At 42.7% G+C, this 14,164-nt stretch overlaps 1 protein-coding gene across 1 annotated transcript in view; it reads left to right on the plus strand.

The window, feature by feature from the left end:
- Nucleotides 1–14,164, plus strand: part of LOC147678088 (transcription factor HES-7.1-like) — a 51,992-nt gene that overhangs the window by 22,221 nt on the left and 15,607 nt on the right. Inside the window, exon 3 of the mRNA XM_086946565.1 lies at nucleotides 12,969–13,056. Coding sequence (XP_086802691.1) covers nucleotides 12,969–13,056 — 88 coding nt within the window. The remainder of the gene's footprint in view (nucleotides 1–12,968; nucleotides 13,057–14,164) is intronic.

The following is a 14,164-nucleotide window of genomic DNA, read 5'->3' on the forward strand; positions in this document are numbered from 1 at the left end:
TAGCTCTATATGACAACATTTTCACAGGATCTTGTGGCCTGACATGTACAAGTGGATAAACTATTGTGCCAAGAATCTTGTACTTTTCTCACATGTTTTTGGCAACAAACTGCTATTAAGGCATAGTCTGCTTTTAAATGTGGTTTTGCTACCTACACCAGGTATATGCAGTCTTTACCTTGTTTAGGAAGCAGTATTGCTTACATTTGAAATTTTACTGGTAGATAAACCATGAACCATATGACCGCTGCCATACACAGCCACACTTGGGTTCAGTACATACTGTATGTCTATTGTAACCACTCATATGTGTAATCAGTCATTTTTTTTGTTTTTTTGCCTGTGCATGACACTCTACTAAAATTGTCTTTTTTTTAAATGATGTATGGGTTTATGGAGATATGTGAATTAGAGCATCATGGATAATGTCATCAGCGATGCCGTCAATGATGCCATTTAACATGTTATCACTGATGTCATTTAACATATCATGAGTGATAGAATAGGTGAAAAAATAGTCAATGCACGACGGGTTTCAAGTTTTAGTTTGTTCACTAAATTATATATTTCACTAGTTTTAGAGAAATTAGCATTTAAAATTGTGACCGGTAGTTAGCATGATAATGTTAAACGTTAGAGATATCTAGTGGTACCTTCTCAGACCCAAAATTGAAAAAAACACTTAATTCTGATTAGTTTTGAATCCTAAAAAAAATCTTAAAATGACAAATAAGTGGACTCTGATCTTCAAGCTCATTTGGTTAGGAGGGAGGGGGGTTCGCAAAGCGACCGAGCCATTGAGAATAAAAAATTATAACAATTCTAATTTTGTGCCAAATCTGGTGTAATTCTATTTAGCAGATGTTACTGTCTAGGAGAGCAACCTTTTCTACGGGAATTACAATGGACATTACCAATTTTTGGGACTACCCACTCCCTTTTATTATCCTGTGCTAAACTGAGCACCCCAAAACTTTACATGAAGTAGCCAAAATTGTATGAACTTTTCTCTCAGAATGTTTTATGCAGTTTTCTTAAATCTACCAAATGTGTTAGGAAAACAAAAATATGAAAATGTTCTTTTCTATCTTAACAATGACCTGACTATAACTACAGTGGCAAATTGCAGTATATTAAATATACTTAGGTACTCAGAGCATACTATCCTATTTATTACCAGTGCTGGGGGTGGGAAGAGGCCATGACTCTCAAGAAGTGAAGTCTCAAATTGGCCTTGATGCTCCTCTCCCTCCCTCACAATGCTAATAAATAGCATATTATACTCTGCACACCTGCATTATGGTTTATGCCATGGCATTTTTTCATATATATTTGTTATACTGAAACGCATCTAACAAAAATCAAAATTCCCAGTGTTCAATGTGTGCAGTACGGTAAAATCACATTGAATAATTCTCATGACTTCTAAGAGACTTATTGTTACATGCAATCTGTGAGGCAGGAAACATTGTTTTTCTGATCATTTTTCTCTTCGTTGATGATAAACTAAAATTCGACCTACATGGAGAAGTGTGGCTCACTGGTTAGAGGAGGCATACCCTGAAGCAGAGGTCAGACCCGGGACCAGGGTTCAATACCCGACGTAGCAGGGTCTTGAGCCCAATTGTCCACGGACTCGATAATTCTCGCTTCGGTGCCCACTCTAATCATGGGTTCACACTCTGCAACTCTGGGCATTAAGCTTGCTTAATCTCCACAACAGCCCCCAGCGGCGGGATGCCTGGCCTTCACCTTGGGGAAGCCCAGTACGGGTTATCTCACAGGGAAAGGCCAGGACGGGTTCCCAATGCAAGCGCCGAGATGCCCAAGGGTAAGTCGAGCGCTATATAAGACCTCACAAAAAAAAAAAAATACTGTGATAAAAAATGTGTTAATATGTGCTCATTGGTACATGTGCTTTACATAACATGTTGATTAATCAAGTTCTTTTGCTGCCTTGGCATTAATCTATTTTTAATCACTGGTTAGAACACTTAAATACTCCTTCTACACCGATTCCTATAGTGGAGCCGGTCGCTACAATCTTAAGAATTCCCCAAACTTCAATTGAGGGTACATTATAGGCAGAAACATGTTGACCTCCCTCCAAGTGGAGAACTCAGAGCGTCTGCCTCCCCCTTCTGCTCCAATGCCACCAAGATCATCTGTGGCTACCCCAGGGCTCTTCCCTCAGCCAGGCGCTGTTCAACATCTACATGGCACCCCTTGCCCACGTCGCCCGACAGCACGACCTCAACATCATCTCCTACGCCGACAACACCAAAGACCCTAACACCGCCAAAACCAACCTCCACAAAGGAATGAAGGCTGTCGCAGATTGGATGAGGAACAGCCGACTGAAGCTGAACTCTGACAAGATGGAGGTCCTCATTGTGGGCTCCACTCCTTCAGCCTGGGATGACTCCTGGTGGCCGAATACACTAGGAACAGCCCTGACACCCACCGACCAGGCACGCAACCTAGGGGTCATCCTCGACTCCACCCTACCCATGACTAAGCTGGTCACTGCAGTCTCCTCATCCTACTTCAACACCCTCCAAATGCTCCACAGGATTTTTACGTGGATTCCCATGGAAATTAGAAGAACAGTTACCCATGCCCTCGTCACCAAGGAAACGCCCTCTACGCAGGATCGTCGGTCAAGCTTCTGAGACGACTGCAACGCATCGAGAATGCCTCGGCACATCTGATCCTCGACATTCCCCGCCTCAGCCATATCACACCCCACCTGGGAGACCTGCACTGGCTCCCCGTCAACAAGAGGATAACCTTCACGCTCCACATCCACGCACACAAAGCTCTCCACAACACCGGCCCAGCATACCTCAACAGACGACTCAGCTTCTACACCCCCACCCGCCAGCTCGGCTCCGCCGGCCTCAACCTCGCCAGAGTCTCCAACATCCGAAGAAAGACCGCCGGTGGAAGATCCTTCCCCCACCTTGCCTCCAAGACCTGGAACACCCTCCCCACCAATCTACGGCAGACCCAAGACCTACAGACCTTCAGAATACTCCTCGACCTGGCTCTTCGATCACTAGCAGCATCCCCCCCACCGCGCCTTGGGACCCTCACAGGTATGTAGTGCTCGTTATAAGTGTCTTGTTCGATTGATTGAAGTGGGTTGAATTACCCCCCCTCTTTTATCTCTACCATTTTGGACCCAGTAAAATTCATTTTATCTACCAATAAGTGCAATAAGTCACTCACACTCTGCAACTTGGCACAATACCCTAAAACCCAATAACAACACCTCATGAACTCCTCTAACTTAGGATCCCTTTGGCCCAGTGCAAGGAGGGTCCCAGTGATAAAAGATGCTATCTATTGGGTGGCTGAAGACTTTCTGTCCTGTAAATGACGACAGCCTTGGGATCCCTTTGCTGATCAAACTTGTCGCGCCCCAACAAGGAGTACTTTTTGTGTGTGATGCTATGTATCAGAGGATGTTCATCATTGCTTTTCGATTTTCCTCCTCCACCCTTTGTAAAAATACAAATATATTTATGCCAGGGCATCAATAACTCAAGTCACTTGAAACAATGGTAATAATGTACACATATTCACACATTTATTACTACAATGCTACATTCAAGTTGGAATTTATTACCACAGTACAGCAAAGCTGACATGAGAAAACATTCTTTTTACTGCAGCTCTTCTAATAGCCACAGTACCTCTTCAGGGTGCTCTTTTACCTTGCTGCACAAAGTTAGCCCTGGCATCCTTTTTTTGGTGAAACTGCTTTTCTTAAAACTACGAAGGCCGCCGCATGCGGTCTTCGACACCCTGTCGCCCTCGGTCCTGGTTGCCAGGCTGGGGGAAATAGGGGTTGGTGGTTCGGCACTTAGGCTTCTGTCTTCCTTCCTCCACCATAGGGAGCAGCGAGTTCAGCTGGGGGATTTTTTATCATCCTCTAGGCCTCTGCAATATGGGGTCCCGCAGGGGTCCCCTTAAGTCCCCTGTTATTTAATATCTACGTGACCCCCCTGGCCTCAGTTTAAGATCATTCGGCTTTGAGGTGTTGTCATACGCTGACGACACCCAAATCCTGGTCTCTCTTTCCCAGCCAGTGGCTGAGACTGCCTCCAAGTTTAGAGCATGTATGGAAGCAGTCTCTCAGTGGATGGTTCGAAATTTCTTGAAATTCAATGGAGACAAAACGGAGGTCCTGATTTTTGGGGGGAAACAGGACTTATGGTCTAGTGAATGGTGGCCGTCCTCCCTTGGAGACTGTCCAGTTCCCTCTCATTCAGCCAGAAATCTGGGGGTCCTGTTTGATACCTCTCTCTCTTTTGACCTTCAAGTCAGCAGGACTGTATCTACCTGCTGTGGTATCATCAGGATCCTCAGAATAATTTCACTCTATCTGTCTCCGGCGGCCAAGAAACAAGCAACAGTAGCTCTGGTCTCCTCAAGACTAGACTACTGTAATGCTCTTTATGGAGGTATGAACAAATCTGCAGTTCACCGCTTCCAAATGGTTCAAAACGTGGTGGCCAGGATGGTTTTGGATCTTCCCCGGCTCGCTTCAATATCTCAGGCCCGCAAAGATCTCCACTGGCTTCCTGTCCAGGCTAGAATATCTTTCAAGCTTCTCTGTCTTGCCCACGGGCCTTTTACGGTCGTGGTTCTGAAGGTGTCTGCTCCCTTCTTCAGCCCTACCACCCAACTAGAGTGCTTAGATCTGCTTCTAAAAATCTTCTTATGATTCCGAGATTTGCAAAGGCCAGATGGGGCGGCAGAGCCTTTTCCATCCTGGCACCCAGACTCTGGAACGCCCTTCCTCCAGAACTGGCCTCCCACGGGGGTGTTTCGCAAACAACTGAAAACCTGGCTTTTCCGGGACTCTTATTCATAGACCTAGGTCCTGGTGCCTAAAGACCTTTGTTATCTGTATGTCTGTTCGCGCTGTTATGTATGGCGCCTTGATGCCCTTCGGGCTAAGTTGCACCCAATAAGACCTATTTCATTCATTCATTTATTAACATTGTTGAGGGTGGGGAAAGGCATCATGAATAACTTGAGAATTCACCTCTCGTGATTCATGGTCTCAGCCTACTTTCAACAATTGTAATACATAACATCTTACATTCTGCAGGAACAGCGCCCACTATATTTGTTATAATTATTCTTTTATTAATGCCATGTTATTCTTCTTCTTCGTGGCAGCAATAGTATTTTTATTGTTACCAGTAATGACAGTATTATTGTTGGTGATTTTTTTTGTATTGCTAGTACTGTCAAACATACAGTTTCTGTTCATAGTAACATAGCATTATTGATAGTAATAATAACAGTTTAACAGTTTCCTAAAACAAATCTATACCCAACCACAGTAGATGTAGAGCTGTATCATTGGGTCAAGTCAAGTCAAGTCAAGTCAAAGAATTTATATAGCGCACTACATACCCAGAGGGTTTCAAGGCGCTTAGGAAGGTAAATGAGCTAATGCCTTAACCCCTCCCCCGCCCTCCTACCAAGTTGGCGTAATGGCTGCTTGAAGAAACAATCAGCTTCTCGGCATGTTCTTTGATAATGCTTTTCACTATTCTATTCTCTCCTTCAGACTAAATCGACGGCCCTTTTATAAATCTTTCTTCGCGTGTACAGGATTAAAAAACGTGCATTTTTATTCTTACTTCAAGTCCAGTATGTTCATTTGCTATGGGTCTACCCTCCTACAATTGCTGGTCAGGATGGAGCGTTTATTATATCTTCAAAAGTCACCTATTTTAACTTGAAATCTCTGCGGCTCCTTAGACTGCTATCACCAGCCGATCCTCCTGGGGCAACAAGCAAGTACAGGGGGGGGGGGGGGGTGCTCAGGTTCTACTATCCAAGCAAACTCGTGCACTTACATTAGTGGTGGCTACAGTTGAAAAAATATGGTGAGGCACGATGGTACCAAACTCACGATATATGCCATGCCACATTTCGCGCCTACGTTCTATGAACAGGAATGGAAGGACTCTATTCCTACTTGGTGGAATACAAATCAAACAATCTTGGGGCTGATCTCATCACCATGAGAGCAGCACCAGGATTGGTGGTAGCAGACTAAACCAGTGCTCATTTTGAGGCCGTAGACCTGTGCCAGCACAGTCGGGGGATTGCTGGTTCTACAGAGCGCATGACGGACTGGCAGTAGGTAGCCAACCGGCCAATCCGACATGGGCGCAGAAAGGGGCAGCCCCGTCCCCTGCCTTACACTTGCGCTGTACACAGTGCGAGCTGGTTAAAATCAAATGGCATTATCATGCCATTTTATTTTTGTGTGTTTGCCTGCTGCACTCGCAGAAGGCGGAGCAATGCTCCTCCGCTCTTGTGGAGGAACAGCAGCTGGTTTCCATCCATCCTACAAAGAGGCACATGGTTGTCAATTTCCTTCCTGTTCTGCCATTTATCCTGGCAGAGCCAGCACAGCCATTGTGTGCATATTTGAACGGCCTCTCTGTCAAGGAGGGCGTTCTATGCACATGCGCTATGAGGTGGAGATTGGTGGTTCTTCTTATTAACCCTTTTGCTGCGGTGGCAATTCCGCCGCAGCGCTAGGGGCTACGACGCTTATGACGGAACAGCTCGGTCACGGCCCTCGGGTGGGCTGTGCTTGTGATGGAGCGGTTCCGTCATGGCCCGCTCAATGAAACACGCCACGCAGGCGTGGCGAGCGGGCCATGACGGAACCGCTCCGTCACCAGCACAGCCCACCCGAGGGGCATAACGGAGCGGTTCCGTCATAAGCGTGGGAGGGGTTAAGGCATTAGCTCATTTACTGAAGTAATGCAAACACGTCTCCATTTGCAGCTGCACCTTTAGTGGGACAATACAGGTATTTATAATTATGGCTTCGGGGCCTTTAATGAACCAGTTCTAGGGGTTTGCAAATGGTTACTAACTAAAATGTTCAAAGTTTTCGGAATATGGTTTTTATGTCAAAAGAGAATTTGAACCTTTTTTAAGTTATTTCAAGAAAATGTGATTTGAGTTTTAAAGTTGATTTGTGACACAACAAAGTGTCCATTTTTAGCGCCATTAACATTCATAACTCAGATTTATGTGAGACTTGACTTCCATTATTAAAACGTTGTACCCCCATAAAGAGCACTTTTAGCAGGACCAACCTCCCTTTAGTGGGGCATTATCTGCTCCTCTCAGCATAGTTGGCATACCTTAAATGAGGCAATACAAGCACCTATCGACTGGACCGACCTACCATTAGTGTAACATTATCTGCATCTCTCTGCATGTCTGCCATATTTAATATAGCCTTAGAGCCCGCCGTAGTGGCCTCTACCTGAGATTAAAGGTCTGCTTTGGTGATAGAGGCCTAAACATAGGAGCAGGCCTTTAATGGGAAGTAGAGTCTGCTACAGACGTCTTTAAGGCTATTAGAACATTCCACCTCCAGACGGCAGCATGTTCTAATTTGTAAAACAAAGGCCCGAAGCAGCTAGAGGGGGTTGAAATACCCTTAGGCTTTGTGAGGCCTTTGTTCACAGCTGTTGCTATGAACAAACATTGAAATGTTGATGCTCCGGGCCTCTACTGGCCATTAGAAACCCGGAGCACTCCATTGTCTTCAATGGAGCGCTCAACATTCCAATGTTCTAATAAAGCCTTAGAGCACAACCTAGCGGGCTCTACCTGCCATTAAAGGCAAGCTCGGCTCGAGCCTTTTTTTTAAAGGGTACAAAAGGGGGTGGTGATGGACGGAACATCTGAACCAATCAAACACTCACACCCAGTCAACAGATCTGGGTATAATCCATCACTGTTCCTTAGCCCACTCTGCCACCCCAGTTCAGACATGGCCGTATGCAAATCAGTCTGACCCTGTGCCTCATGGGACAGTCCAACCCGAACTGCTAAGCCATGCCTTCCCTGGACCGGAAACAAGCTTCCGAGGACCGGTTTCTGGCATTTCAGCCGTCTTCAGCCCGGTTTGCTTGAATCCAGTGGCAAAGTGAGCAAGGGACTCACGTCTGAGCATACCCTGCCACACTTATGGCGAACAAAGCGGTACAAAAGGGGGTGGTGACAGACTGATTTGCATATAGCCATGTCTGAACTGGGGTGGCAGAGTGGGCTAAAGAACGGTGATGGATTAAACCCAGATCTTTTGACTGGGTGTGAGTGTTTGATTGATTCGGATGCTCTGTCCATCACCACCCCCTTTTGTACCGTTTTTATTTAAAGGGAGCAGCCCTTTAATGGCTGGTGCAGCCTCCTAGGAGGGCTCTATGGTTATTAGAACATTCCGCCTCCAGAGGGCAGAAGGTTCTAATTACTAAAATCAAAGTCCTCTCGGAGCCCAAGGGCTTTAGATCCCCTCGAGCTTCGAGAGGCCTTCGTTCACAGCAGCAGCTGTGAACAAAAACAACATTGGAATGCTGCTCTGCAGGCTTCTACCGGCCCTTAAATACGAGGAGCACCCCATTCTATTCAATGGAGTGCTCCACATTCCAATGTTCTAAGACAATAGTAGTGTTTCTTGGAGGGACTGACCTACCTTTGGTGTAACATTATCTGCATATTGCAGCATAGCTACCATTCTTTAATAGACAATAGGACTTGGCTTATATTAAGTACATTTGGGCACACTGGTGAGGTGAGTCCACAGCTAGGACTATACCTGCAGGAATAAGCACTCTTTGGTAAATAAATTAGCAATTTAACCTTTTTTAGCTTATATGAAATGGACATGTGCCAAGTCGTTTTGCTTCCCTATGTGCCATTTCTTGTGTCTGCTTTCTGTGTGATCTTGGGAAAACATGATTGTCCTTTTGTATTATATTTGCCTTGGCTTCTCTTATCCAGTGCATGGTGCATTGAACCTGATGGGCCCCAGTTAAAATTCAAAGATCCAGTCTAAGTAGTCGAGGCAAATGTTGGCCTTTCAGCACACAGTGTACAATTGTCTGTCATCTTTAATTTTATATGGGGAATTTGGCCTTTTAGTTCTCAGAATAACAGCTGTGTGAGGAAAATGTAATGTAGCCCCTGTCAACATTCCTTCGTATTGGATAGGGACATCTTACAGATTTTGGGGGCCCTGTGCCAAACGTATTTTGGGGGCCCCTCTTTGGAACAGCTTTGAATTTATGATCCATTTTCCGGTCTTTCATGCCTTCTCCAACCAGGCCACTGACAGTGGATAGGCACACCGGCCCATATTCTGTGTTTACATCTAATATTTAAGGAAAGTGAGGTGTGTTTTTGAAATTGAAACAGCAGCTGATCCCTCATATTACTGCAAATAATCTCTGTGATGTATGAATATGTGGGGTCCTGCTCTGATCTGAAAGAATGAAACATAAAACCCAAGATTTCTCTTCAAAATCTCTGTTTCCAATACCATTTTCCATTCATTTATTGTGAATATGGGTAATGTGTGAGAGACTCTTACAATCTGTTTAAGAATTATTCAAAGTCACCGGGGCAAGACACTCACCAGAACAAAGCTCACTCTGCCCAAGTCTTAAAACGTCTCTGGTATTGGAACATATATATAGCACTTACTATTCTGATGTAGGGTGCTGAAACATTTGCCTACATGGGTACCACACAATACCATGTGGGGTGTGGGGTTGGAAGGGTGTTATCTTTATTTTGATCCTGTGTGGGATGTGTTTCCATGTCTTGTGTGATGATCAATGAGGTACGGTTATTGTGTGAAGGGACACTGTGTGTAGTGTGATGGATGAAAAAGTCTTAGAGCAGTAAGCTAGCAGATATGCAGGCCCTTTTATGAAATTTCTTATATTTGTAGGGCACTTATTTGGTTACTGCACTGGGTTGTCCATTGTGGAAGATTTTATTTAAAGTTTACGTTCCTGAGCAGGCCTCGCTTGGAGTAACACACCCCAAATCTGATTGCCATTGTGAGATATCAAAAGGTGGTTATAGTAAATATCTATCAGTGACCCGCAGTAGTGAACTAAATTAAAGTCTACCGTTGGCCAGCAGCATGTGACAGATCTCTTCAGGTATTCCGCGCCTGTTCGGTCTGATGGGCGGTTTATTGGTGTGGACTGGTACAGTACTGGATGATGGGCAGGACCCATAGCAATTTTATCATATGTGAGTATGAGAGTGTCAATCATTATAGGGAAATTATTAGAAAGTCTTTATGAACTGTCCACTGCCCAACCACTGAGTGTTATAGTTATTGTATGTTTTATATTATATTGTCCCTGCGCTGACTTACTTTAGACCGCAATGAACCAACGCAGTCATTCTATCCTTGTGCCATGATACAAGGTTTTTTTGCATTGTCTGGAGCAGAGGTTATAGACTGGAAGGGGTCCCCTCCAGTACAAAAGCTATGCTTTGAGACTTTTCCCACTTTGTATGTGTGCTGTACAAGGCAGCATACCTGCAAGGTGAGAAAACCAAGGAGAAATGAAAATATTTCTCCTTGTTGCGCCTGCCTCGAAGACGCGTAGGATTGTAGCACAAAGCCCGATTTACAGTTCTTTGTAGAAATGGATTGGATTCAGAACCCATGAGTGGATGCATGGGAACATCCATGCACCACCCATGGAATACCCCATCAAACAACGTACCGTAAGGCTTAACTTTGCATTGTGCAACTTTTACTATGGATCACTGAAATAATATCAAGGGACAAAATATCGACATACAAAAATATCGTGGACAAAATATCGACAGTCAAAATATCGAGTTTGTATCTACAAACAGGTAAGTACAAAAATATCGAGTACAAAATATTGTTTACAATAATATAGTTGTAAAAAATATCGACTTTATTAAAAACAGTGTTAAATTTAATTAATATTCAAATTTAATTACTAAAATATACTTAAAAATACTTAAATTAACTTATAATAATTAAATAATAAATGAAAATAATAAAAATAATTTTTTACAATCTTATTTGTTAAAACATATATATATAGTAACATACTATAAAACAGTAGGGAAAACTGACCCTGAACCCAAAAAATACCCCTTTACCCAAAAACTGTAAACTGACCCTGAACCCTAAAAATACCCCTTTACCCAAAAACCCCAAACTGACCCTGAACCCTTAAAATACCCCTTTACCCAAAAACTGAAAACTGACCCTGAACCCAAAAAATACCCCTTTACCCAAGAACTGAAAACTGACCCTGAACCCTAAAAATACCCCTTTACCCAAAAACTGAAAACTGACCCTGAACCCTAAAAGTACCCCTTTACCCAAAAACTGAAAACTGACCCTGAACCCTAAAAATACCCCCTTACCCAAAAACTGAAAACTGACCCTGAACTCTAAAAATACCCCTTTACCCAAAAACTGAAAACTGACCCTGAACCCTAAAAAAACCCTTTACCCAAAAACTGAAAACTGACCCTGAACCCTAAAAATACCCCTTTACCCAAAAACTGAAAACTGACCCTGAACCCTAAAAATACTCATTTACCCAAAATTAATTAATATTATTTAATTACCAATTAATTATTAATTAACAATAACAATAAAGTAAATATATTAGCACATTAGCTGTAATTAATTTAATTTAATAATTAATTTTATTTTTCCCCAATTAATTAATTAACAATACCTAAAAATTATATGTATAAATAAATTACTCTAATTAATGTAATCAACTAATTATTATTATTTAATTACCAATTAATTACTAATTAAAAATATGTAAAAAATTATATTAATTAATTAACTAATTAATAATAATTAATTACCAATTAATTATTATTAAAATATTTACAAACATATATTAATTAATTAATAATTATTAAATTACTCCCTACCCTTATCCCCTATTAACCCAACATCCCGCTCCTAAACATTAACTACAATTTATATTACTATTAATAATTATTTTTTGTAACCTTTTTTCTACATATTATCGAAATTTTTTACTTTGACTATTTATAAATATTTTGTCTTGTCAATTTTTTTGAGTCGATATTTTTGTACTCGATATTTTTTATTCATTATTTTATTCGATATTTTGACCAACGATATTTTTGTTATCGATATTTAATTATTGTCGATATTTTTAACTCAATATTTTGTCCATTCGATATTTTGGAGTCGATATTTTGTCTGTGCACTTTTTACTATCCATCACAAATTGCATTTTGGGCTGAATCGTAAATCCCAACTGAACACTTTGCATCAGGTTTGCATTATAAAAGTAACCTAACCCCGACACAAAGGGGCTCATAACGATGTCAGTGTAGGACCCACAACAAATGACATTGCGGTCCACCTGCTGCATTATGATGTGGTGGGCAGAAGCATTGGGCGGAAGGGCCGTCTTGAGCACTTCCGAAGGGCTAAAGGAGCCTGTCGTTGCATCAGAAAATACCATAATCCCTTGAATGACGGAGGAGCCAGCCTTGACTCCTCTTTCGCAATTATGATGGTACTTTCTGACCGCCTTTTCATGTCAGACTTTCCAACATGAAAAGGCAGTCTGAAAGTGCCTTTATGGGATCCTAGCAGGGTCTCCTTTCCCCCCTGGCCCTCCACTATGAGTCCTGGGGGCACCTGTCAATGGAAACATGTGCGGCGGGATTTTCCTGCCCGCCGCACCAGCTTCCATTGACAAATGGATGTTTGTCACCACCCTATGGGCTGTCACATTGTAATACGGCGGTCGGAGCCACCGATCTCATGTTGGGCAGTTCCAAATCTCACCGGTGTCAGCCCAACATCGTAATTAGGCCCAAAGTGTTTGAAAGTCAGGGCTCAGGTGTGCCGATATGAGAGTGCAATGCACCTTCAGCTTTTTATTAGTCTCAATTACCTACATTTCTTTAGGATCTAGGAGAAAATAAATTAAGAAATTAAGGTTTCTCAAATGGAGGTTGCCTTCTGACAGGATGGTGTTGGTTTTATTTTAAGAGTGCTTGTTCTCGGTTTAGAACAGAAATAAAGTGTGTGTTTTTGTGTATTCTGCCTCCTTTCACAGAGACTCCTTAATCCGAGGATGGAGAAAGCAGACATCCTTGATTTCACTGTCCAGTACCTGAAGGGCGAGACCTTTCTGCGGACTCGAGGTAGGCAGCAGATTTTCGTGGATGTCTTTTTTTCTTCTTTCAACAGTGTCAACCACGGTTGGTGGGTAAAATGGAGTGTCGGGCGTATTCTTTCCTAATTTTCTGGCTTCTGCCTCTCTTATTTTACTTCACTCACTGAGCCTCTGTTCTGTTCATGTCCACCTGGCACTCACTAATCCTAAGAGTCAGGCAATCACAGCACTTTTGAATGGCACGTGAGCTACATGTGCCAGCTGTCGCATATTTCACAGGGCTTGTGTGCTGTCAGCCCTGACCCTCTGTGGTCTCCTGAAGTGTAGAACCACCCCCCCTGAATGACGTACAGAAGCCTTGATAATTGAATACAGGCCGGGCACTTTAGGGTACAGCTTGTGCTTCATGAGGTGGTGTCAGTCAGGGATGGTACTACTTCATCACAGGATGGGGTGGGATGAGAAAGCCTCAAATATCCCACAACGCTCTGTGATGAGTTGGGAAGGGCAGTGGCATAGCTAGAGCTTTTGCCACCTGGGGCGGTCCCTGAGTTTTCCGCCCACTAAAGACCGGTCCAGGTAAGAGCGGGCAGAGGGGAAGTTGACAGACAACGACAACGAGGGGGAAAAAAATGTAAACTTCTTACCTAGTGAAAATTGCTCACCATTCATATCCATATTGATTTTTTGTCAACTTATTCTGTATTTATCCATATTTATTATGGGTTTTGTGAAAAAAGTAAAGCTGAAACTGGTAAATGTCCATACGTATTTAACCAATAAATATGCAATCATGCTTGAATGCCTGCCAGGCTTCGGTGATCTGAACACCTGCAGAAGATAAATCAATGCACTTATATGAAAATATGCACATTTCAGTATCAACCACATATGAAAACATGCACATTTCAGTATCAACCTTTGCTATTTAGGCCTTTTTACTAAAATTCCTTTATTTTTTAACTTCCTTACCCATCAATTCACACAGGTATTGGTGTGGCAGTCATGGCAAAGTGTATTTAGAATCACTGAAAAAGCACCCAATTTCCATTTTTATCCTTTATTAAAAATAAATACAGACAAGAAAATACATGGTTTTCTGTCTGTATTTATCTGTAAAAATCAGTAAAAACGGA

The sequence above is a fragment of the Lissotriton vulgaris genome, chromosome 12 (genome assembly GCF_964263255.1).
Source record: "Lissotriton vulgaris chromosome 12, aLisVul1.2, whole genome shotgun sequence".
Lineage (NCBI taxonomy): Eukaryota > Metazoa > Chordata > Amphibia > Caudata > Salamandridae > Lissotriton > Lissotriton vulgaris.